This window comes from Thunnus thynnus, chromosome 13, assembly GCF_963924715.1.
Source record: "Thunnus thynnus chromosome 13, fThuThy2.1, whole genome shotgun sequence".
Classification (NCBI taxonomy): Eukaryota; Metazoa; Chordata; class Actinopteri; order Scombriformes; family Scombridae; genus Thunnus; species Thunnus thynnus.
Window position 1 is genome coordinate 7,720,943 of NC_089529.1, and position 26,132 is coordinate 7,747,074.

The following is a 26,132-nucleotide window of genomic DNA, read 5'->3' on the forward strand; positions in this document are numbered from 1 at the left end:
AGATTAATTAGGAATAACCAATTGGAGTAATTTCATACAAACATAGTTAATTAAACACAATTCAATTAACCTCATAATCAACAGTGTTCACACTCTTTTACAGTTTTATTCTTGTAGCTGTTTACTGTCACTAACCACTTTTGGCAGCAGTCTGCCTTCAGGTCCAGAGAACAAGATGATGACAGGATATTTAAATTCTTAATTGTCTTCAACCAAAACCAAAACACCATGACAGACCACAGAGGTTCAGGATGTAAACACATAATAACTCTTAGTTTTCTTCTAAATGTACCTTGTTATTGCAGTAATCTACTGTGCAGATGAGAAGGCTCTACACAGGCAAGCACTTGCATTACACTTGTTCTGTCTTAAACAATTAAAAATATGAACATGACATAGAATGCAAAGTAAAAAAAAATATTTGTGATAAACAGCTACACTGACAGATACCTGACTGCTCTTTGGTGCGCCCACAGACCCATCACATCTGACATTATTCTCAATTATTATGCACTTAATCCATGACTGTAATGTGTTTCACTGCAGTCGCTGCTCTCATTTCTGTTCAAGTCAAGTCAACTTGTATTAGTATAGCCCAATGTCACAATTCACAAATTTGCCTCCGGGGGCTTTACAGTCTTTACAGCAATGCAACATCCTCTGTCCTTAGACCCTCAATTTGAATAAGGAGAAACTCCCTAAAAAAACCCTTTAACAGGGAAAAAATGGAGGAAACCTCAGGAAGAGCAATAGAGGAGTGATCCCTCTCCCAGGACGGACAGATGTGCAATAGATGTTGTGTGAACAAGAAAGCAAAATTGTTCAACCACTTCGTACTATTTGCATTCATTTGTTGTATTTCATGTACTTTGTGAGCCTTGTATATTGCTTGATGCACTAAATTTACCATTACACATGAGATTAATTATGAAGATTTGGCAGAACATTTGACTGAAACCTCATCAAATAATCCAAGATAAAACGACAAAGCAGATCATTTCAATGCTCGTTTTATTATTTCCTTTTAAAGATTTGAGAAATTTCCAACACAGAAACGTTTATTGTCACTTAACCAGTCCATCAGATGGTTTAATGTTTCCAGAATAATGCTTCACCATAGTCAGTACTGCATTATCTGTTATCTGTTATGCTGTGAAATATCATATTAACGTGTACCGGTGACAATTCAAGAAGTATCACTGCATTACTATGTCTGAGTATTTTCCATGTCTCTCTCTCTGGCTCTTACTGTCTGCTGAAGCTATGACTATGAGTGAGTGAAAAGGCCACTAGCCTGGCTGCAGTTTACAGTGTGTGAGAGAAAAGTTATCAGAGTGATAGTGACTTCCACCATGATAAAACTGGGTCAATGTAACCCCCACCCCCTCCACCACAGGCAAGGCTGAAAAAGGAAAAAAAAAAAAAAGATGAGGATACCATCACCAGACAGAGGATATAAGCATGGCGACACTGGAGCGTGGTTCTCTGTGGGTCGGTATCTGTGTTGTGTTGGGACTGAAGGCATCCCCAGATTATTTTGACGTGTTGCTTCCTCCTCTGTAGTCTGTGGTTTATAGTGTCATGTTATAATCTGTCTCCCTGTATTTTCTCTCTACCCACTCTGTGTCTGTCAGCCAGTGTTGTCCACAGTTATCTACTCCTCCTGGTTCCCTGTTTGACTCCCTGAGAGATTCTTTATAAATATGGCTCAAAGGGTTTAAGATTAAGATGAAAATCCACCCTAACAAACACTGTTTCAAACAACTATATGCAATGTTTCAATTACGTCCTGTTGGTTGTGCATCTTAAGCAGTTTAAAGGGTTTCTTCACCTACGTTACAAAAAACATATTTTCCTACCTAACCCTAGTGGCCATGCACATAGTTTGGGTTTTACTTGTCCAGGTTTTGAGATATCTGTCTCTGAGAATTCTGCCTCCACCTCAGTACAATAGAGGTTAAGAAAGACAATGGGGAATACACAGCCACCCATTTTAAGTGGGACTATTTCTTCAGTAGAAAGCAGTTCCTATATAAATTGTTGACGCTGAGGTCTTTGGATTATCCAGAGTAACCAGGCCATTGTTTCTGAGTAGAGATGTGGATGTTGAGCTTGAATTTTTAATTGCTCTGAGCACCACAATGAAAATTCCATTCACTGCTATTTTGGGGTGGCAGCAGAAACCTCAGAAAATATCTGCATATCTAGACAGACATCTGTAGAAGCACATGGAAAAATCTGCTTTTTTGTGAACTGTGAAAAGACCCTTTGAATATAGTCATATTTTTAATGATCTAAAACATCAAAAGTAAACCTCAGGTTTTGGCATCAGCCCACTGCAATCAATAAGCAAGTGCTTCTGTGTCTCTCCAGTGTACGCCAACTTACAAACACAAGAGGAGAATCCATCATACACGAGGCAGAGATACAAGAAGCGTCCACAAACAGAATGCCAAGCAGACTGCATACTTGTCATGTCTACAGTAAAGAGCATTATTTCTCTTGCTCTCCTTCAAACAGAACTCTGCACTTTGTTAACATCAGCTGTTGTTTGAGCTTAATACTAACATTAGCGTGCTAACATGCTCCCACCCGACCTGCATAGCCTCGCCACTAGTGTGGCTAAAAAGTAAATTAAAGCACTTCATCAACTGAACAACTCCTGGGTGCACTAAACAACACAGATTGATCATATTTAACAGTGTGTGTATAAGAGGGTGGATTTTCACCTTAACAATGATAATATTTCATCTGAACATTTGAGAGCATCCTTATAATGAATGTACCGTATGAATATAAGAATGTAAAGTCCTGGAGTAACTGTACCAACATGTTAATAGTAACATTAATCATAAAGGTGATTTAATGATACAAAAACCTTCTCCTATGTGTATTTTATTACAAAGTGCATATTTATAAGCTACAGTCCATTAATCTCTTTTTGCTGTGTCATGGTGAGAAAGCTTTCTCTCCAGCTGAATTGTATTGTTGTGTATGTGGTGACCTTCTGTTTATACCATGGCCTAGACAAATGCTCATTTTTAATTGGCCCAAAGGATCCAGTTAATTTGGTTTATTCCAGAGGTAGGATGAACAGGCCAAATGGCTGGTGGCTGGAAGTGTTTCATTTCAGATAATCACATGGCTCTTCAGCATTAAACAGTCTTTAATGTGACTGTGCTCCAAGAATCCACTGAGCCATTGGCTAACTTTGAGAGTCGCTGTGTTGTTTTTCTGTGACAAAGCGGTGCAAAGATAGCAATGAAAGCTTGGACATCATTATATAGTGCTCCTCTTAAAGAGCAGTGCACATCCAGTTTTATATTTAGTTATTTTTATCATCAGTCATGACTTGGCTTGGTTTATTATTTCACATCAGTGAATGTGTCTTGTTAAGAATGATGAGTCCTCAGAGGGAGTTGCAGTTCATTTTATGCAGCCTTTGCGACTGAGCTTCTAAGAAGCCTCGCTGACATCAGGATTAACTGCGATTATTTGCCGCTAACAGCAAACAGGTACATACTCTTAAATCTTCGTGTACTGAATTTTATATCCTAATGGTAATTTGTATTACAGGGAAATAGTTTAAATTTGAATGTCAAACTATTGTAAATATAAATGAGCATTCAATTCCTGACAAGCAGCCCTGGTATAAGCAGGTAGCAGAGTGTGACATGCATGTTTAAATGGATTCGGTAAAGGTAATCACTGAGTGGTTCTTGGCTACGATGTTATCCATTCAAATTAAACATGCACCTCAGTGGGTATATTCTCCTTTATTTTCTCCTTTCATTTGCAGCAAATGTGAAAGGAATTATGTGTGTTCATGGCCAAAACTGAGATGCAACATTGTTGTTTTTGTATTTGTTCTTGGTATGTTTTGGTATGTGGTGGTGGATTTGGGGTTTTACTTTACATTTCACAGATAATTGACCATCATCCTTTTTGAATTCACTAACACAATATTGTACCACAACATCAAAAGAACAAACAATTGTGCTCAGAACTATGTGTATGCATTGTGCTATTTAAATATTTTATAGCTGCAAGGCAATGTTCCTAGTTTTGCATCAGTATGTGCTGTTTACATCTGAACTGATGGAATGTAAAGTGTGCCCCACATTTTCAGCATTTGTGAAATTACAGTAATTTGCTGACTACTCTCTTTTTGTCTCTCTCTCCCTCTTCTTTGGACAGCTTTGCATAAACCCAGATGCCTCCCCTCCCTCTTGACGAGCGCATAGTGGTCATTCAGCGCCCTAAAAACATAGCCCTGTGTGAGGCTTCTCCACAAACCATCCCACAGCATTCCTCTCAAATATCAGCCTCCTCCAATGGACAAGTCGCCCATCCTCCTCATCTCCACCCTTCTCAGTCCCATTTCTATTCACCCTCCTGTAAATCTCTGACTCTGGAATGCAAGCGCAGATCCTCCCGCGCACAGAAATTCAAGGGCGACCAGCCTGTTATCCCAGCAGGTGTCAGACACATCCCTAGCCACTGCCACAGCAATGGCACAGTAACTCTTGGCCCACGGCTGCCGTCCCACACACATACTATTGATATCAGGGTGACAGTAGACAAAGGAGGACGGGGAGGAGGATTCAGCAACTCATTAGGGCGCAGCGGAAGTGTAAAGGGTGGCAGAGGAAAATGCAACTCTTCACAGTTTGATCAAGGACAATGTGAGAGAAAAACTGGAACTGCAGGGAGGCCAGGTGGAGCCGAACACAAGTCACAACGAAGTCGCCATAATCAGCTTTCATCTTCCCCTGGAGGGGTCCTACAATTTGTCCCCGCCCAGGCGCAGCAGCATAAGTTCAGGGGAGAAAAGGAGAAGGAAAACAGTAGTTTTCTTAACAGAAGTGACCAGGAATTTCCCTCTCTCAGTCACAAGAAAAATTCCAAACTGGGAACTGTCCATCAAAGCCATAATAATCACAGTTTGTCCTACCACCACAACTCTGTCCCTGTACCCCATGCTGCCATCCTAAACTCCAACTATCCCTCATCCCCTCCCCCCCAACCTACCCATGTCCCAATCTCATTTCAGCAACTCAACCAGCCTCGCCCGTCCCGTACCAGGGATCACCGTCCTCACATTCTTCATGGTCTACCCCTTTCCCCCTGCTCCTCCCACGCCGGAGGGTTCCCCAGCCCTGACCATACCTGCACCATCGACTGCACCCATCCGTTCAGTTGCGGCTGCTGGAGGCTGGTAAGATGCAGAGGGTATAAGGGGCACTCAGCTGGCTGCCAAGGAGGTGGAGGAAGCTCTTCCACCTCATTTTCCTGTGTTCACAATGTCGGAGCTATGAAGAGAGGAGGCAAAGAAATGGGCCTGAGAGATCTGGGTGGGTGTCTCTCCAACGCCTCCACCTCCAACACCTCCTCCTCCAACAGCACTGTGTCTGACTGCCGAGCAAGCCTGTTCAAACCCCTCCGCTGTGCCTCCTGCTCCGGTGAGGCTGGAAACTTTGAGAGTCCTGCTATCCTTCGTAAAAAACTGGTAGGAGGATGCCTGCCCTGTACCCCGCTGTGCTCTACGGCCCCCCTCCGGGCAATACAGAGCTGCGTCACAGGCTGCAACCCTAAAGCCTCTCAGACTGGCAGTTCCACCTGCAGCTACTGCAGCAGCGACCCCATAGTGGTGACATTCAACCCTCGCCGAGGCAAACCTCCAGGAAGGGGCATGGGAACAACTCATTCAATGGGTATGTTCCAACCCGATGATGATGACTACAGTGTGCGTACTATCTGGCCTGAAGAATTGGCGAAGAAGATGACCCATTCTAAAGCCCAAAAGAATCACTGTGCCGGGATGGGAGTAGGAGTCGGGAAGACTGGTGCAAGCCAGGTCCAAAATGGTAGCAATGGAACAGGCCTTGTCCTCCTGGACTGTCAAAATCTCCAGGAATATACGCAGCCTCAGCTAACAGACCACGCTGGCCGAAGACGGCTACAGCAGGGCAAAATGGCCGCCCTTGATTTTATGGGCTACAGGTCAGGATCTGGGTATGATGAAGGCAGGAATTCACTGAAGAGGCTCCTGAATAAAGCCGAAGATGCAGGAATGGGGGACTCTCCTGAGCATGACAGAGATGCAGCATATCCTCGTTCCCCCTCTCCCCGCTCTGCCTCTCCGCCATCACCTGTGTCCTTTTCGCCTCCACCCTCCGCCCCTAGCACACTCATCAAACCCAAACCGTGGCAGAGAGACAGGGAGGGAGGGCATTCTCTGCCGTCAGCTCAGTCACTTCATCTGGCCCTGAACTCGCTGAACAGAGAGCAAGATGAGGAGAACAGCAGAAGTAAGAATCTCTTGACACTTCACCTTTGCAAGTGGTAAAATGTATAAGCAAAAATACAGCGAGCACAGCACATTGAAGGACATTATCTGTGAAGTAACTCAATTTGTGCTGCATTCAGTAACATAAAGCTTAGTCATATTGGGCTGAATGCCTTTTAGCAGTATTTTTCAACCACTTATATTCTGCAGTTATCCATCAAATCCCTGTTGATTACTTTGAACTTGTGACCGCAGTTCCACTTTGTTAGTGCAACCTCTCTGTGTTTGGTGTATGCTGTCATGATTCTGAGCTTGTTCCCCTTGACGAGTTAAATGGTCTTGCAGTATTTTTGACTGCTGCGCCTGCATTTCAAAACATTTAGCCTCTTTGGATCTCAGCAAGTTCTTTCATTTACATTAGTGCTCATTGCCAGACCTCATTTATAGACGACAAATACTGCTAAATAGCTTTCAGACCAATGTGACCCACTTGTGTTTTCACTGGTGATTTACTTCAGGTTTTTGTTTATTTCGTCACCATGTATGTGTACCTCTCTTGTTCTGTGGCAGTTTTAACTCTAACATAACTGTCTTCACATAATGCACAAGATATCTTGCAACACTTTCTGTCTGTCTCGTCTTCTCCCAGTGCACCTTTCACTGCCGCTCTCCTCGTCATTGCCGGCCTCTTTGTCCGATGAGACTGTGATGACTCCTGATGCAGAGAACGCCGTGGTCAGTCCCATCCTGCCCTTCCTGTTTCTGGGGAACGAGAGAGACGCCCAGGACCTGGACCTGCTGCTACACCTCAACATCGGCTACGTGGTCAACGTGACAACACATCTGCCCCTCTACCATGTCAACTCTGGACTGCGCTACAAAAGGCTGCCAGCCACCGATAACAGCAAGCAAAACCTTCGACAATACTTTGAAGAGGTTTTTGAGTTCATTGGTGAGACTTCCACCTCTGATATTATGTTGAGTTTGTGAGTGTATATACAGTATATGTTGTAGTTGCACTGTTGGCTAGTAAAACAGTGCGTAGTAACTTGCATTCATAAAGTAACTGATCTAAAGTAGCTGATGATTAGTGCAAAGGTAATAAATGATAATATGATTGTTCTGGCCAATATGACAGACATCTACAGGCACTGAAGTCAGTAAACTGTAACCGTTTCCTGATAACCAGATTTTTTTCTCTCCGATTATTTCTACTCAAAAAAGAGAACGAATGCATTGACTTGCAATGTGATCATCACTTAGTTTATTTCCTTTCAAAGCTGCAGCACTGACTATTGTGACTGTCATCATGAAGTGAATTCCCAACCCTGCTCATGCCACCCACACTGTGGTAGAAGAGATTCACCTTCAGACAAGTTTCTTTAGTGTTTTGTGTTTATCAAAAAGTTAGTAAATGTAATGAAATGTTGAGAAGGTTTATTGGTTAAATGTAAATGTATAGTTTAAAACAAACTCCCTGAAGTTTTATGGAACCTTGAATGATATTATGAACATGCATATTAACATTTTGGTGGTAAATGAGCTTAATTCTGCATATTTTTCATAGGCCTTGCTAGGTACTTGTTAATTGTTATAGTGATAGTGGTAACCAAGTTTCAGTAACAACATTTATGATGAGCATATAATCTCACAGCTGGCCAGCAGGCAGCATTAAGCCAATTTTTACTTATTTAATTCAGAAAATTGAGATCATGTGTTTTGTTGTTCCTATCCACAGAGGAGGCATATCAGAGTGGACAGGGAGTGTTGGTGCACTGCCAGGCAGGCGTGTCCCGTTCGGCAACTATTGTCATCGCCTACCTTATGAAGCACACCCTCATGACAATGACAGATGCCTACAAATACGTGCGAAGCCGCCGTCCTGTGGTGTCCCCGAATCTAAACTTCATGGGCCAGCTTCTGGAGTTTGAGAGGGACCTCAACTCTGGGGTGACTCCTCGTATCCTGATGCCTAAACTTAATGGTGTGGAGACGCAGGTGTGAGAAGGGTCTGGTGGTCAGGAGTGCATAGAGTCACCGCAGGTTAAGAGGAGACAAAGTGAGATTTAAGTGGCTTTAATGAGCGTGAAAGATCGAGTGCAGCACATTTTAAAAGAAATGTTACAACTGAAAAACAGTGGTATGTTTGGCAATTAGTGCACTTTTAATACTGTGAAACATGAGACAAATGACTGGATGGCTCATTTGTTTAAGTAGTAACTCTTAGACAACTTGATCATCATCCAGTATACTGTTTATAAGATAATGTGCCAATATTTTGTATAGATCTAACATCACTCTCAGATATCTAACTTCTTCTTTTTCTGATGCCTCTTCCTTTTTGTTCCCGACATTTACATTTACAGCCTCACACACAGAAATACAGCGACTTTGTTGCTATTAATCATAAACGCATGCAGAACGTGAACGCAAACATGGAAGGGATTCACTGTTCATGTCGTACTACGACCACTCTGATGTTTCCGCCACATGTAGCAACACACAGGTTATTGCAATGCACTTTACTTCCCATGCATTTCTAAAATTTCTTTTATTATCAACAACTTAATTGTCACAAGGATAAGAATTTGTCACAAAGTCTGTGTTTTTGGTTTATATTATCATGTCTTTGGGTTACTTCGTATTTAGGATCTGTGCAGCAGAGCAGCACAGACCTAGTGGAGAAGTGAGTAGCATAAACCTGGGAAACTTATCTCTAAAGGGACAAACAGCTCATCAAAATGTCTTAGGATGGTTTTATTTCAATGAAGCAACCTGTATATAAGCAAAGAAAAAAAGTACAATAGTCTAAAAGTCTAAAATAATGCTGTGCACTGAAAACCTCTCTCGGATGAAGTGTTCACAGTAGCAATATAATGCAAGTACAGCTGTCATTAACACAGAGTTAATGCATATGAATTAAAATCACTTAAATATGCAGGTTAAAGCACTGAAATAAAGTCATTATAAACACATTTACTACAGAGTTGAAACCACAACTCAACAGAACTTTCAGATATATTTTTTATGCACATCATGATTTACGGTACATTTGAGTGGACGTGTGAGTTGGCAGGTATTTTACTGCTGTTATAATGTGCTTTAAACAACAGACCTTCTCCAACTGTGCACTGTTTATTTTGTGGTTAATTCATAAGGGAAATGCATTTTTTAAATTTATTTTTTATGATGTAAAAAAAACTTCTTGTTTGGTGTTAAGCATGAAACAGTCCTTTCATGATGCATGGACTGATATTTCTTAAAATTCAAAGAGCACATGGAAGATTTATTGGAGACGACACAGTAAAAGTAACAAGGCATTTAACATCCTGCTTAACCTCTCTGGTCGAGATAATTTGTCAGACCATGGAGCAAAAATATTCATTATGATGTGTTATGGTGAAGAAACTGTGAGAAAATGGAAACTAAATGCTTTTGATTTCTGATCTTGATTGACTTGTTTTAACATCCGATGGCAGGTTACTTATTTTGTTATTTCCCAAATGGAATCACAGAACCAGAAAATGGGGAAAATGTAGCATTTCTCACATTACACCTTAAGTTATGAATTCTCTTCAAGCCAAATCTACTTTATATTTTGTTATTTTACTACCTTTATGAAGTACGGTAGAGGATTAGGGCCACATGTTAAAAATTTATGAGCTCTGAATTAAAAGTCAGAACTCAAATAATCTTCTTCTGTAGTGAAGGACTCAAAAAACATGACTGTTTTGCCAGAGATGGTAATGTTTTAGCTGATGCCCGTTGTTACTCCCTCACTATGTTCTTTTGCCTTACTGTCCCTACTGAACTTCTTGACTGTGCCCCTCATGACTATGCATGATCTTATGATGAAGGCTTTGGTTTGATTAGAGAAGGTTACTTGATTCACTGTGAACTCTTCCTGAGTCCTATTCAGTACGCATTGAATTACAGTTACAGCCCCTTTATAGCCAATCTGCACAGACTGGACACAGGAAGATATGAAACAATGGAACTTGCCTTTAAGAAAAAGGTTTTTTCAAAGTATCTTCATATTACAAAACACTTGGAAAAACTTCTTTCTCCAGCTGTGGCTCATAAGTCAGTGCAGATTGCCTTCTGTGTTGTGTGGTACTTTATCAATCTCTTAAATTTGGGGCTACAAAAAAGTGTGAAAATGTGATACAAATAGCAGTTTATTCAGTTTTGATTTGCAGGATTTTGAAAGCATCATAGCTTCCTGTTAATACTCCATATGATATCAGTTTGTTGGTTTTATGGGAAGAATTAGTGATTAGTGGAGAACTGATGTTTTCTAATCTGTTCGCTAAGAATGAGAATTATTTTGCACATTTTCTAAACTGATGCCATACACTGTTTTTGATAACATGCTGTTAATGTATTCAGTAATTTCAGATTTAAACATTTGAGAAAATAGTATTTTTTGCTAGCATCAATTGTAAAAGTGTCAAGTATGACATACCTGTGAAGAAAGATTCAGTTTCTTAATGCAAGGCTGTGGGCAGAGGGGTCATTTTTGCTCTTATTATTATTATTTTAAACGTGTTCTCTTCTCTTAGTCCTTTAAAAACAGAGGAAATGAAACATTTGTGCAGTCTGACAGGGACACTTGGGCACTCTGAAAGTCCAGGGATTTGACACACAGCTCTTATTGATTATAGATCATTTAACAAAGTTAAGAGAGGGAGGCAAGGTAATAGCTAGTGTATGTGACTGATTATAAAGTGAGCTCAGAGTTCACATGATCCAAGCGCAACAAAGCACTATTGGAATTTTTTAAATAATAATATTTAGCCAAATTCCAGTCGCCCCTTTTCCAGATTTTAACTTGTGATTAAAAATGCCCTGCAACATGTTCCTAAAACCAAAATGCCTTCAGTTTATGTAATTTGGTCCGCCAGTGTCATTATAAATATGACTTTGTAAAATGATAGTTTCTGAATTTTGCTTGTTGGATTTATTTTCTGGCTAAGTGACTTTGATATAGGCTATATATTTTTCTACAGTCAGATTTCTTCATCACATTGGGTATACACATAAATCTGTGTATTTACAGTTTTTTACATGAATCTTTGTTTTGTATGAAAAGGCTGTTTGGACAGAATGACATCTTCCAACTCTGCAGTGACAATATGGACCTTCAGCCATGCTTTGCGTTGCAGTAGTACACTCTCACTGTTATCAGACCTCAGTAAATGTGGGTCAACATACCGTACTCCTGTTTTTACCTCTCGCCTTTATTTCAGCCGGAGAGACTTCAACCAAACATGCTGTTCACACCTCCGGTCTCTCCAGCTCAGCTCACAGTAGGTGTCGTGTTAATCTTTGAGGAGGGCCTGATGCTATCGCTCCTTGATTTCTTTTTTATACGGACTTGATATGCAAAATGGCTGTCGAAGCAGTTTCGTTGATTCCATGCTGTATGGACTTACTGTGCAGTTGCGTCAATGCTGACCTCAGACATTTGTACTTGAGAGACACATCGAAAGGAAACTGAACATTTTCTCTTAATTCATATGAAGTGAAGGGCCAGTGTCTCTGTAAGTGTCAGTGTGTGTAAAAAAAATCTTCTGTTCGTGTTTTGCACTTGAAAAGAGGAAGTTGTTACTGTATGTATGATAACTTTTTGAAAACATTGTATATCCGTGCATTGCTTATTTGTGGGAACTGAATTATTCCTGTTTGTATTTTACTGCTTATTTTTAAACAGTGTGTTATTTCCTTGTACCAAATACTGAATTTAAGGATATTGATCAATAGGAATGATGATGAGATGATTTAAGAAAAAAAAGCAGATCACCTCCTTCCTTCCTAATGGTGGTAAGAACTCTTCAGGTATGATGATCATAGTAATGCTGTGCTGTTTCACCCCCCCATGTTATCTCACCTGTGATGCTCTTCTGATGCCCTCTTCCTTTTCATAATGGATTGTTTCTCTTAAACAAATGTAATATTTTCATATTGTAATAACTGGTCCCTGTATTTAGACGATGTTTTTACCTTCATGTACCGACTATACTCTTCATAATTCTTTGAGGTGCACTGTGACTAATACAATGCTGCTATATCACAAAGACTTTTATTCGTACGTCACATTTATCGCTAAAGGTGACGGATACAAAGTGGGCTTGAAACTGGAAGCCCGTCGCTTACATTGTTCCAATTTAATCCAGGCTTCATTGTGCTGCCTTGGTGCAGTGTATTAACCTCAGAGTGACTGCGTGCACAACTGTAGGATTTGTAGCTGTTCCTGCTGGTCTTCCTTTACGAGCATGATAGAGAGAAAAAGAAAGAGTCAAATGTAGCGATAAAGTATTTTTTAAAAGCCCATTTTATTGCTCACTGTGGTTATATAAAACTGTGATGTTGCTTTTTCTGCAACAGTGTTGATTTCAGCAGAAATTTTTGTTGTTCGGTCATTTAGTTGATTGAGAAAAATGTGCTAGCAGGAATATTTGACACTCTGTCCTGAAAAATACAAGAATCAGGTGATTTTAAAAAGTCAAAACACATAAATCCTGTGACTGAAATTTTGAAAAGATGCATATTTGTATCATATCTTGCAACATGTAACAAAGTACATGTGTGAATTCTGCAGTGTTGTCATGTGAAGTATATCAAAATTTGCAAATGCAGAAGTTTTAATTCATAATTTGAAACAAACAAATCCACGAAAAGGACATAAACACAGGATTAAACCCAGATTCAAATGCTTACAAGAATTGTAATTATATCTATAGAAATACACACATTACAAAAATGTACAGAACCTGCATTACATAGATGTGTTGCTATCAAGTAGGTTACAGCTTGTAAATTTTACTGTGCATGTTAACATAGGTGTGATACAAATCTGCAAATTTCAACACACATACGCAAACTGCATATACAGTAGCAGTCAAAAGTTTGGACACACCTTCCCATTGCCTTGAATGAGAAAGTGTGTCCAAACTTTTGACTGGTTCTGTATTTCAGATGCAAGATTTAATTAGATTATCTTGATTGTTTGTTGACTAGCTGAGCAAAACTGCCAGGAGACTGGTTTTGCAGCAGTGATACCAAAAATATTCAGTCTAAATTGAATTACATCTATTTATATGTAGTTGATCTCATGTCATGATGTGATGTCAAGTACTTTTAAAATAGAATTGGTTGATAAAATTAATACAGAATGACAATAATGCCCATAACAATGTCAAAAATACAGACACAGTTATAGCCTCACATTTATTTATGGGCCTTTTGCATATTATGTTTGCTTGTGAGGTAAACTGTCTGAAGTCAAAGCTTGTGAAAAATAGCATTTACAATATGTTAAACCTGGTTTAATTTGCCTTCTTATACAACAAAATATATACTTAGTATATGTGGGATAAACTTTGAGAAACCTTGAGTAGATCTCAGATATAAAATTCCAAAAAAATGCATCTATAAATCATCTTGTAGCACAAAATAATATGCAAAAAATTCAAGTGGAGTTATACTGAAATACTCTGCAGAGCATCTGTAGCTTGCAAATCAGCCAGTGTCAAGATTATTATCTCAAATATACACAGGCCTTCCCAGAGAGGAATGAAGGTGTGTTGAATTGTGTTTGTTAGCATTACCGTGCTGTTAGCAGCTGGTGTGATTTGTTTGTTTCTACACTGTGGAGTTACAATGATGTAGATGACAAGAAAAGCGATGTGTGTGGAAATTGATCATCGGTTTAGATGTGACTACAGTTTGTGAGCATGACGTCAAACTCCCATCCAGGCAGAACAGTTGTGCAACACATACTGTAGGCACACCGGATGCACAAAGAGGTTTGGGAAACGAGGCTTTGCAGCGTAGAAAGATGAATCACATTTTGTTGGAAGTGCTCTCTGGACAGTGGCTGCTCTACGTGAGTGACAACACATGTACTTTCTCTTCCGTTTCTTACGTGTTTGATTAGCAGCAGACCTGATTAATCTGATACTTGTGTTGGTGACTTGACTGAAGATTTCCCATCAAGTGATTTAATTGCGGTCTTGTCTTCTCTTTTGTTGGTTATAGCTGAATATGATAATGTTACCATAATAGCATCCTAAAGTGCAGTACAAAACCTGATGGCTGGATTGTGAAGTTGTTCTCCATGTTAATTTCTAGTAAACACACTGGAACTGGCTCTTTTAATAAAAGAAAAAAACTGAGAAATAATCATTTGTAGTGATTTTCTGTTACCCTTCCCTGCACAGATGTATAAGTGCAGCACACGCTGTAAATGATGAAAGATGCTTGTTGAAGGAATTTGCTGAGATTCAAATGCGTTGAAAGCTTTGAGCTCAAATATCCAATAAAACGTCGCACTGTTATAGGCTGAAGTTCACTCTGCTGACTGATCACCCACACTCGCTGAAAATCAAGAGTGTCTATTTGGAAAGTATTGACCAGTTACATTACCGTCGATACAAACAGCCAATTGCAATTGATGATTCAGATGATCACCCCCCACCCACATCTGCTTTGCTCATCATTGCATAAGAGCTGGTTTGAGATTCACAGCTGTGTGATCGAGCACCCGGGGGCGGATCAATCAGTGAGAGAGGCTAAAGCAAACTCAATGTCTGTCTGGCAATAACTACTGAAAATAAGAGGTATTAGCAGAACGGTCCTGACAATATTTAACTGTGAGGATCAGGTTTGTATGTCATATTGAGTCTCTAACCTGAAAACCTGAGTACAACTGGAAATTTCCCTGTTTAAACCTATTTTCACTTTTATATAGATGGCAATGTGGGTTGGTCCACCAATTTGGTCCAAACTGAAATATTTCAACATCTACTGGAGGGTTTTCATGAAGATATTCATGGCAACCAGAGGATGAATCCTACTGACTTTGGCGATCAACTGACTTTTCCTCTAGCGCCACCGTGAGGTTAACATTTGTGATTTTGAGTGAAATGTCTCAACAACTATTAGATGGATTGCCATGAAATTTGGCACAGATATTCATGTACCCCTCTGGATAAATTGTAATAACTTTGGTGATCTGCTGTCTATTTATCTAACGCCATTGTCATATCAAATTTGTCCAATAATTTACAGCCAAATACCTGCAAAGCTGGTTAAAAATAAATAAAACATTAACTTCAGCCTCAGCTGTACTTCGTGTTTAGTGCTTATTAGCAAATGTCTGCATGTTAATACGTAAAACTAACGTGTACAGATTCACAGAGCCGCTAGCTTAGCTGTAGATTCTTAGCTTGTGTTGTAACATCCACATTTAAAAATAAATTTATATACAGTCAATATATTAGTTATATAAATATGAGAAATACTAAAAGAGGACTTTTAAATAATGCTGCATACAACAGCACAGGTGGTGCAGTGTTAATGGAATACAAGCTTCTTAATTCACCTAATTAAAACTGACATCACAATTACTGATATATTACTCATCATGCTAAATGTTTCCATAGTAACATTTTGTTGGCACACACCTGCATCTCAACTGTTAACAAATGTGTTGTAAACTCCACCATTGTGTGTGGTGCACTGGTGTGAAATATTTATAGACTACATTGTATTTATGAATAAGAATTACAAACTGCCATCATCAGTCTACTGGACAATCAGGCACTCTACACAAAAAGGCATGATTGCCTGTAGCTTATCACCCGCTGGTTATTATAGTGGAAGTCTTGCGGTGGTTAAATGGCTGCAAGGGCCACATGAGAATATTTAGATGCAGCAGCTCTGTTAAAAAGCCTCCAGTCATCGTGCATTTTGTTCTTCGATATCAACACCACTGTTGCTGCTGAGCTTGAAACACATCCAGCATTTCAGTTTCTACCAGCCATCAGGGAATCAATGGCCCAAATGGGCTGAAATGAAAATCTCTTAGCATTATTGTTTCAATCTTTATTGACATCAACCTCGAGGCAGAGAACTGCACTATCTCCTGCATGGATTCAAATCAAAATGTCAACAATGCATTGACCAGGTCACGCAAGTTTTATTTGAAACAGCCGATTGTCTGAGAGGATAATCTGACAGCGTTACACACAAGAAGATAACAAGACAGCTTTTAGGTTTTATTCTAATGTCCATTGATTTTATGAGACAAATCAAACTTTCACGTGACTAAAATCTGTCAGATTTACATAAATGTGAATTTGTATAAGCATCACAGGCTAAAATCTCTTTTTTGAATTAAGTGCGTTTACTAAAACATCAGTGAGTAACGGCTGTCTCTCAGCTCTGAGGTCTCCAGTCTTAAAGGCCCCAGTGTGCCACTGCAGTAATTAACTTCTACTTAATTAAGCATTATTAATTAAGTAGGCTTAATAAGAGTTAATTAATTGTAATATTTGTGGCATTAGGGATAATTATACACACAACAGAGTTAATAATTGAATTTTAATCTATGCTATTTCCTCAAAAACTTTTTGAAAGGACATTTAAAGTTTTCTTTTATTTACATACTAAATCATTTTAATACGTAACTCCTTTATCACCATTTACATTTTTAACTTTGACATTATTATGGTAGCATGTAATTTAAAGACTTGTTTGTTGGATGGCTTGCACCCACACTAATTACAACGGAGCATGACCTGCAGAGATGAAACAGGAACTCTCGTGGACCATCTGGTGAGCGTTTTAGACACGGTCCTTGCAGTCATGCACTGGTTTGTACCTGCTGTCACTGTTTTTCAGAGTTTGTGCCAAGACAAAAAAAATGGTTAATGAGGATTAAAAACTGGTCCGCAAATTACAAGCAATGGTGCCAATTCCCGGCTGATTAAAAATGTGGGTTTAAACTTTCGATATGTTGCCTGAAACATATCTAACAGTTAAGAAATTACTGCAGCAGATCAGCCTGAAAAATGCATGATGGGAAGTTGGCTTAGTAGTTATTTGTTATGAGTTATTTTTTATCTGAGACATTATTATTCCATGTGCTCTCACCTCATTTAAAATCTGAGTTATTGGGGTATATATTGTACATTATATGTATACAGAATGGAGAGTATTTACCTTTTGTAAGTCATATCAATGTAACATAAACATGAGGGTAGATATGTAATATCATTAATGTTACTGTGGTGTTGTAATACAGCTTAAATCTTATTGTTTTCCTGTAATAAAATTAAGTTTTCTGATCTTATTATATTCGACTATTCTTACAAAATGAAACAAACAGTGAAGTGTGTTTCTCAGAGACCCTAACACACCCATGTTTTAAATTATGTATTGTGTGAAGGAATATTGAGGCACTACATTTTTGATTTTATCAATACAGCAGCTGCACTGAAGTGAACCAAACACCAGGAGGTTTAACAACACTGTGTTAAAGCCTCAATCTTACCAGGGTTGATGTGAGAGGTTGACTGAGGTGCTGTGAGTGTCGTGGTGGTGCTGCCATGTCCTTGGGATCAGCTGGTGGTCTCAAAATCTGCACAACAAAACAAACAGCACACATGTGAATGCCAAGACTGCTCTGTATGAAAAGCCTGTGTCAAACCCAAGGTGGTTCTAGCTGTGGTGTTTCTGTCTCCTGTGGTTTCTCTGTAATTCTGCCTCCTGTTCACTTGTTTTGAACAGCAGACATTTGACATATCACAGCATGAAAAGCACAGGTGTGATTAATAACATAATTATTGGCTACACACCTAAATGGAGGTCGACAATTAATAATGTCATTGATTGCTCTTGTGCAGTTCCAGGCAGTTCACTGGGCCACATTATTTGGGACACAGAGGAGCGTTTTTACAGCAAACATTTTTAATTGTAGAAGGAAAAGCACAGGTGGAACTGATAATATTAACGATGGCTCACAGGCTGCACAGTAGCAAGGACCTGGAACTGGATCATCTAAAAGTAATGTAGCTCCTATTAAAGTTATTGATTACACCTGTGTTTTTCCTGCTGTGAAAAAGATCTATTGGAACAGTCATCATTAACGTTAATTGTTACACCGCTGGTTTTCCTGCCCTGACAAATAAAAAATACCTAATTATGTAAGAAACCTTCTAAAGTGTTTGTTATAAATGTCACACATGGGAGTAATACAGTGAGTTTGAGTAACCTTTTAAATTCATATTAGCTCAGTGTAACTAAATTTGGGTATTTATACTTATTTATTTAATTCATTACTGTAAAAGTCAATAGTCTCTTATAGCTGGGAATACATGGTGAGCTTCCTGCAACCAAAAAGATGCAGTTCGGGTGGAACTTTCTCCTCAACATGGACATGCATCTGGTTTGCAAAAACACAAAAAATGACACTATGAAATGGTTTAGTGGGACACTTAAATGAAATGATGCAGTTGTTAATGTAATTAGTAACACCTGGGTTTTTCCTACTACGACAGATCAAACATCTGCTGTGAAAAAGGTCTATTATTAAAAATTATATCATTAATTTTCTTATTCATTTTCCCTGGAAAGCTTGCTTTCTGCTCCAACCCCTTATTGACATTTCACTCTCAGGACAGTGAGTGAGATATTTCATCTCTGAATGTGTGTTGAGATTTGTTCCCAAAAAAGTTGAGGTCCACTTAATTCACATGGATTTTATCCTTGATTTCCTTCCTTACATTTCTGTAAATTGTGCTGTCACTGACTACTGGCTACTGTTTCTGTAAACCAGGTTCCTGTTAGAATTTGATTAGTGTTTACCTCAAAAGAAGCTGGGGGTTCACATGTCTCCTCATCATCCAGCAGATGGAGTCCTCAAACTGCAGCCGGAGCTTATGAATCCAAATCCACTGCTGTCCTCTCACAAGGTGCATCTGCAGTCCCTGACAGGGTATCAACACTAACATCAATTATTTATATACAATAAAAAGCAAAACATTGAGTTCAAATAAAGAGTATAGATACAGTGTGTGTGCAACTCTTTTCTCTTTGATGTTTACAGCACAGTGGAAAAGTACATTTTCATAACCATCTTACATTGACTTAAATATATTCACCACCATTTCCCAGATGACAGTGTTTTCATCTGAACTTCTAATATGCACAAATATTGTTTTTTAATGACATCTTCTAGAGAAATTCACAAGAACAACAACAACCATTTCCAGGCACAAATGAGTAATTACTAGATATCAATAAGAACTGATAAGCTGTGGCAAAATCAATTTATCCAGTATTGTAGAATTGTGAAAAGACAATATTTATAGTTTACATTTGTTCAGTGCAGTCATCAATGGTGGAAAGTACCTAAATACATTTACTCAAGTACTGTACTTAAGTACAATTTTGAGGTACTTGTACTTTACTTGAGTGTTTCCATTTGATCCTACTTTCTACTTCCACTCCATTATATTTCAGAGGGAAAGATTTGGATAATATGACAAGCTCTTAAAATACAACACATTGTTAAAGATGAAACCAGTGGTTTCCAACCTTTTTGTCGTCTTACATAAAGCAGTGTGTAGTCGGGGTCACATTTCAGATGTCTATGAGTTGTTAACAGCTCCACCAAATAGTGATTTTTCCCTCTAAAATTCTCACATAGTCCCATTTCCATAAATGTTCAAATGATCCAATATTTCACCAAAAATCAATGATTAGAGAAAATGTCCAAAAACTGAGAACAGATTTGTGTATCAGAACTTTGTTTTTTCTTCTTTCCTCTCCCATTAATCATCTCACGACCCCTCAGATTCATCTGGTGACCCTTTGGGGGAGCCTGACCCTTAACTTGGGAACCACTGGACTAAACTAGCTAACTCTATATAAAGTAGTTGAAACTAACTCCAGCTCCAGCTGCTACAACAGTAACATGTTGCTTACACACCGATGCTTCAGTAGTAATGATCTAATAATGTCATATATAATAATATATCAGTCAGATGACCCAAACCACTACTTTTAATGCAATAAAACTACCCACGCAGGTATTTTACTTGTCATGGAGTATTCTTACATTACTGTATTTGTACTTTTACTGAAGTAGAGAATATGAGAACTTCTTCCACAACTGGTAACCACCAAACATCTCGTCGTTTTTCTCCCAATAAAGGGAAATATTTTGCTTTGAGAGTTAATCATTTCTCATCTAAATTGAGTACCTAACAAGCAGATCTCGCCACAGTGAGCATGAAGCCTCCTCCTTGCTGCCAGAGATAATAAAACTAAAAGATGAGTCGCCGCCGACGAGGAGAAGTGAGGGAGCTGAACAGCGCCATTAAAGCCGAGGAAACACTAGCTTAGCAAAGATGGCGGCAGTGTTATGGAGGAAGTTTTAGACACTAGCCTGCCTGCTCGAGCTCCCACGATTCCCTACGATGTAAACGATTTAATGTGTTGTAATGTTTGTAAAACAACCTTTATTGAACCGTAAAATACATTCATAGGAGTGCTGTTCGTGCACATAACGCTACGGCTGCGTCTGTGGTCGTAGCGCTAATGGAGCTCTTCCCCCCACAGGGTCTTTGGTCTGAGCTGAGGAGGACATCATCAGAGTCAGGCTACAGTGACAAAATATATTCTCATTTTCCTTCCTAATCTCTGCTTTTCCCACTCCCTATTATTCGTATATTCAACATGAAAATCAGACATTCCTTTCATCTGTATCTCCATCTACAGTCACATTTAAATGCCAGCAGAAAATTCCCAATTTAAAATGTGATGTAAACCACTAAACCAGACTGCAGCAGTCCCCATAGCAACAGAGGAGAGAGGGTGGGCATCACAAAAAGGCACAGAAACACATAATGGTTCAGGCCTCTGGAGCTCACATCCCAGGGTGTATATTGTCTTTTTAAGCACTAAAAACCAAAACCATACACCAAACAGACAATTCTGTCCCATGTCAGAGATTAAAACCTGAGAGATTCTAGTTGGCCCCAATTTCCTACAGCCAGATATGGTACGATCCACCCTCATAAGAAAACCTTCACCAATGGTTTCCCCCCTCCCTCCGTCTGGCAGGTACCACTCACTGCAGAGGGGGTGGGGTTGGGGGGGGGGGGGGGGGGTCCTATCCATCCACCACAGATCTAGTGCTCATTGTGGCAGAATTGCAGTGCACTGGGCTGTTGAGAGCAGGGTACCATCCAGGCTGTTGTCTGTGAGGGGTGGGGTCCGGCTACACTGATACCACCAAACATAAGCTTACAGAGGGACACAGAAAGACAGCAAAAGAGAGGAAAAAAGAGAGAGAAGAGGGGGGAAGATTGCACCTGAAGAGGAATATAATACGGGTAAGGAGAAAAGGAGGTGGATGGAGGGAGAAGGAAAAAAAGACAATGGGGAAAGGTCCAGAATGGTTCATATAGATTCGCTCCTTTGCTGCTTTTTCCCCCCTGTTGACAATCTATTTGACTTCATTCCTTTTCCATCTGACACATTTTTTTAGTGATGTGCATATTTATTCATTTCTTAAACGACTGTATGGCTGCAGTGCTTATTTCATTCATTTGATTTTGTCTGTTGTTATTCTTGCTCGTAGTGGGAGAGTCTGTGGGCCATGGTGAATAAATCTAACCATTTGGCCCAGATAACATGTCTCCTTTCCATTTGAAAATGTGTACATGCTTTTTTCCCACCATGTAAGATGACCTAATGAAGCAGCTGTGCCAATTCTATTACACCATACTGACTGATATTTATACTCCGTTATTGGAGACTGACTGCTTTCATGCTTGCTGAAACTGGCAAAATCTGGATGAAAATCTTGTAAATGAGCAAAAAATAATATAATTTTTGAGCATAGCTTTTATTATATATTACATAAGAGTGCTATATAATGTGTTTGTCTTTAAACTCTTAATTGACACACTGTGTAATGCATTTTATCAACCCTCTAATGGTGTATTAAAAGCTAATATTGCTACAAAAGAAACCAGCACTGTGAATAGGAAATAAACATTCAAATCACATTGCAACCTATTAACATTATTTATGTATTGTAACAAATACATTTTGACAAAGGAAAGTATTGTATTTCTAGGGCAAAGAGCAGTCGATCAGGCATTCCTGCAGAAGCAGGGCTACAAGAAAACTGATTCCTTTAAAGATGTAAATATATATATATATATATATATATATATATATATTGCACAAAAAAAAAATACTGAATATGTGTTTCTATCCAGTTTAAACGCATGAAGCTTGAATGTTGCTGTGTTTGTGGTTAGGATGAAAGGAGACACCCCAGTGAACAGCACCATGAGTGTCGGCCAAGCCAGGAAGCTGGTGGAGCAACTGAAGATAGAGGCTAGTTTCTGCAGGATAAAGGTGAGACTCAGATTCAGATATAAATCACGAGACACATATGAGGGCAAAACAGAAGCAACTGATGACTAAAAAAAAATACAGTGAAACACTTTCAATAGTAAGCTGACACTGACAGTTTTTGCAACATATAGCAGCAGGTAAAGTATGTGATCATACAGATCACAAGTCATAATTATAATACCATATTGTAATTAAAGGATTAACAGTGTAACACACTAAACTTTTAAAAAAAGACGTTTTTATTGTGGAGTTACTCCTGTCTTGTACATGTCAAATCAAAGTTGAAAGGATGGCAATGAAGAATTTTATCCATACTGGATTACAGATGTAGAAAAGCATCAGTGACCTTCTCTGTTGCACTTGAAGTCAATGCTTCCCATTGGACGGTTTCCAAATGGTATTGGCTTCCATCATGTTCCTAATGGCATCAAAATCAACTTACAGAGGCACCTTGTCCCTTTAATAAGAACAACCCATCTGTGTAAAAATTAAGCAGGGGGACAAACTTAGAGAAAACTTTCAGCTGCTGTCACCTTGAGTGAAAAATAACTTCATGGTAAGATTGAGGTAAAAGTTTTGCTCTGAGAGAAAAAAGACAGAAGACAAAAGAAGTTAAGTTGTGTTCAGAACCATGTTTCTTTTTGCAGAGGCTCAACAGAGGAAGAGCTGCTTCCTGTTAACTCAGACTCATGACTGCTCCGATTTTACTATCAGCCATTCAAAACTGACTGTCCATTAGTGAGATGAAAACATATGTAGTTATACATATTTAGCAATTTCCTGTGACCCTTTAAATAATTTTATATAAACTGTTAAAAAATAAAACTTCAATAAGCAAAATGAAATGTGTTCCAAGACTAAATGAGAATTCAGTTTATCTTTCAGTCACTGAAGGCAGTGATATTTCATTGCGATTAAGCAGCTTGCTGCATACATGTAAATATTCTTTATTTTTATATATTCACTTTCATACTTAAATCCACATTTAATTAAGCAATAAAAACTGCAAAAATTGTTGCATATCCAAATACTAGTATCTAATTCCTATGCATTCCATTCAGTCAGTTTTCTATTTTTATCGATTTCTATTTCTGCCCTCGTGTTCTGTTACTATTACATGTTGTATACCTCTGCAGCTGCTTTCATCTCAAACTGATCAATATATTTCATCCACTCATCCTGGTGGTATTATTTGTAGTAGTATATCAATTTACATATTCTATTTCCAAATACATTGAAAAAATGTTTTTTTTTCAGCTTTGCTTGATACAGTTTGGGTTTTAGGTGATATATATCATTTGGTTTTGAGCAAACTTCCCAGATTTACATTTAATTCTTGCATCTTCTTTTTGTTTTAAAGTCTCCATTGTCAAGGATTAAGTGAGACAATTTGAGCCATGTCACTGAAAGAAAGCTTCAAACTCAAGAAAAAAAAGACTGTGTGTTAAATCATACCTATAGGACGTCAGTGTCTAATCTTCAGGCACATGACCAGTGAGGGATCTTTCATTATTATGAGCTTGAGTGACTACAGACTGTATACAACAACATGCAAGGACCTCAGACAGAATCAAAAGAATGAATGCGTTTGCTCTTTTGGTGACAAAACATGCTAGGAAAAAACTATTCTATAAAAAAACCCAATGGAAATCTGTCCCAAATGGGATATAAAAGCCATATTAATAAAAATCACCAATACGATGACCTAATGCTCTTAATGAGGGTCATACAGATATGTGAGTCTGATCCTGTGAACACTATCAGTGTCTAGAGTCAGCATTTAAACTATTTTACCTACAGAACATCAGAAGTGACATGAACTGCTCTAAATCTGATCATCCTCATCTTCAGGTATCAAAGGCAGCGGCCGACCTGATGGCGTACTGTGACGCACACGCCTGTGACGACCCCCTGATCACCCCCGTACCCACCTCAGAGAACCCCTTCAGGGAGAAGAAGTTCTTCTGCGCTCTGCTTTGAGACCAATCAGGGATTGTTGTGATAAAAGTACAACTGTACAGTATGTACATGTATGTACAGTGTGTACATGTACTTCCAATCTAAATAAGACATCAATGTACTATAGTAACCTTGCATAAAAGCTGCCGATGTACAGTACATAAACAACAAAATGTCTTGAACTAAATTCTTTAACTGCTAACGTCTGTCTCAATGTTAAGAGGGGAATTTGAGACAAAACCTAAACATTCAATCAATAATAATGAGTCAAGAGTTATCGCTATCAAGACCCAAAATACAAAAGTTTAAAGGAGAATTATAAAACAACTGTCATCTGGTTGAAAACATGGACATCTCATGCACAAATATATCACAGGTAACTGCCAAAAAGGAAACATGCTGAGCATCAAGTGTCTTAATAGGCTACACCAACTACAGGAACAGATTCATTTGGATTCTGCAGCATTTGAAACTTTTAACTGGGATGCTAAATTCCTACATTAGGTCTTTGGATTGTGGTGGTGCTACATGTCTCAGATGCTGCTCCGATAGGTCCAGGTTGTCAGTTCTCCACTTATAAATTGCGCATACATTTGAGACCAGGAAACTGAGAGAAAGAATAGCCTGTGATAGATAATTAAGTATGACGTTTCCCATAATTGTCATTGTTTCCACGCTAACGTTTGGTGACTACCTGTAGATGGAGGTAATAACATCCTTTCTTCCATCAGAAAAGCAATGCTTCACTTAAAGGTTCTTCATTTTCCAATTAACATGTACATCGTCCTTTACAGCTGAATCCCATCTGTTGTTGCCATGTTTTGTATCCACTGAAGTGTTTCCTGTGTTTTGGCAGTTACTTGTTACAACAGCTATTTATGAGTGGGCTACAATCATGTCGGTCAAAGTTTTATTAAGCATTTTGCTCATTTCTATACTGTTGCTGTAGTGTGGATGTGGACGTGTGTGTGTATGCATTAGGTGCTACTGTGAAACTTCAGTAACAATTCTGAGCATCTGGTCACTGTTAAATCAAGATTTTATAGTTCAATAGCACACAAACCCAAAAATAACATTCCAGGGGTTATGGATATGTATAATCTAAGCCATTAAAGCAAAATGAGATATTTGATTATTATGAGTGTCGCATTAACAGTTTTCTATTTCTTTAAGTCAAATAATAAATACAGCAGTTATAATGTACTTTTACAGACAGGTGTGCATTGTCACTTTGATTAATCAGGTTCTCCAGAGCAGAGGGGTCCTTGACGGTTTCCAGAGGATCATGGATAATATGTCTACTCTGATCATTATAAGAGAGGACTGATGAGAATGAATTGAGAGTTCTCATTTTAATTAAAGCTTTCACTTTTTCCATGGTTATTTCTCCATCTACAGTACAGGCAATTGCTCAGTTTTGCTCTAAATTATATCCACAAAACAAGGAAACTGCTCTCCTGACGTGATCCCATCACGAGCTCTGTAGCATCTTTGGCATGCTTCATTTTTTGGGGGGGACCCCTGCTCTGGACCTTTTCAAAAATTGACCAATGTATTTTCAATAACTTGCAAATCAAATTTGAAGCTTTGGCGAAAGAACAACCGTGGAATATCAAGCATTGAAATAAAACCTCCTGTCATCAAAGGTTTTCTTTCATTTGTG

General features: G+C 38.8%; 1 protein-coding gene and 1 long non-coding RNA gene across 2 annotated transcripts in view; one reads left to right on the top strand and one right to left on the bottom strand.

The window, feature by feature from the left end:
• The window catches only part of si:dkey-175m17.7 (uncharacterized), a 34,384-nt gene extending 8,270 nt beyond the window's left edge, over positions 1–26,114 (top strand). The window contains exons 2-6 of the mRNA XM_067609143.1: positions 4,198–6,311; positions 6,939–7,241; positions 8,028–8,289; positions 22,411–22,510; positions 24,362–26,114. Coding sequence (XP_067465244.1) covers positions 4,214–6,311; positions 6,939–7,241; positions 8,028–8,289; positions 22,411–22,510; positions 24,362–24,490 — 2,892 coding nt within the window. The 5' untranslated portion in view covers positions 4,198–4,213 and the 3' untranslated portion in view covers positions 24,491–26,114. The remainder of the gene's footprint in view (positions 1–4,197; positions 6,312–6,938; positions 7,242–8,027; positions 8,290–22,410; positions 22,511–24,361) is intronic.
• LOC137195331 (uncharacterized) lies at positions 16,876–21,120 on the bottom strand. Its single transcript, XR_010931107.1, has 4 exons — positions 20,341–21,120; positions 18,941–19,062; positions 17,628–17,714; positions 16,876–16,964 (listed from the first exon to the last, which is right to left on the bottom strand). It is a non-coding gene; the product is annotated as an uncharacterized lncRNA (long non-coding RNA).
• Positions 26,115–26,132: the final 18 nt, after the last annotated feature.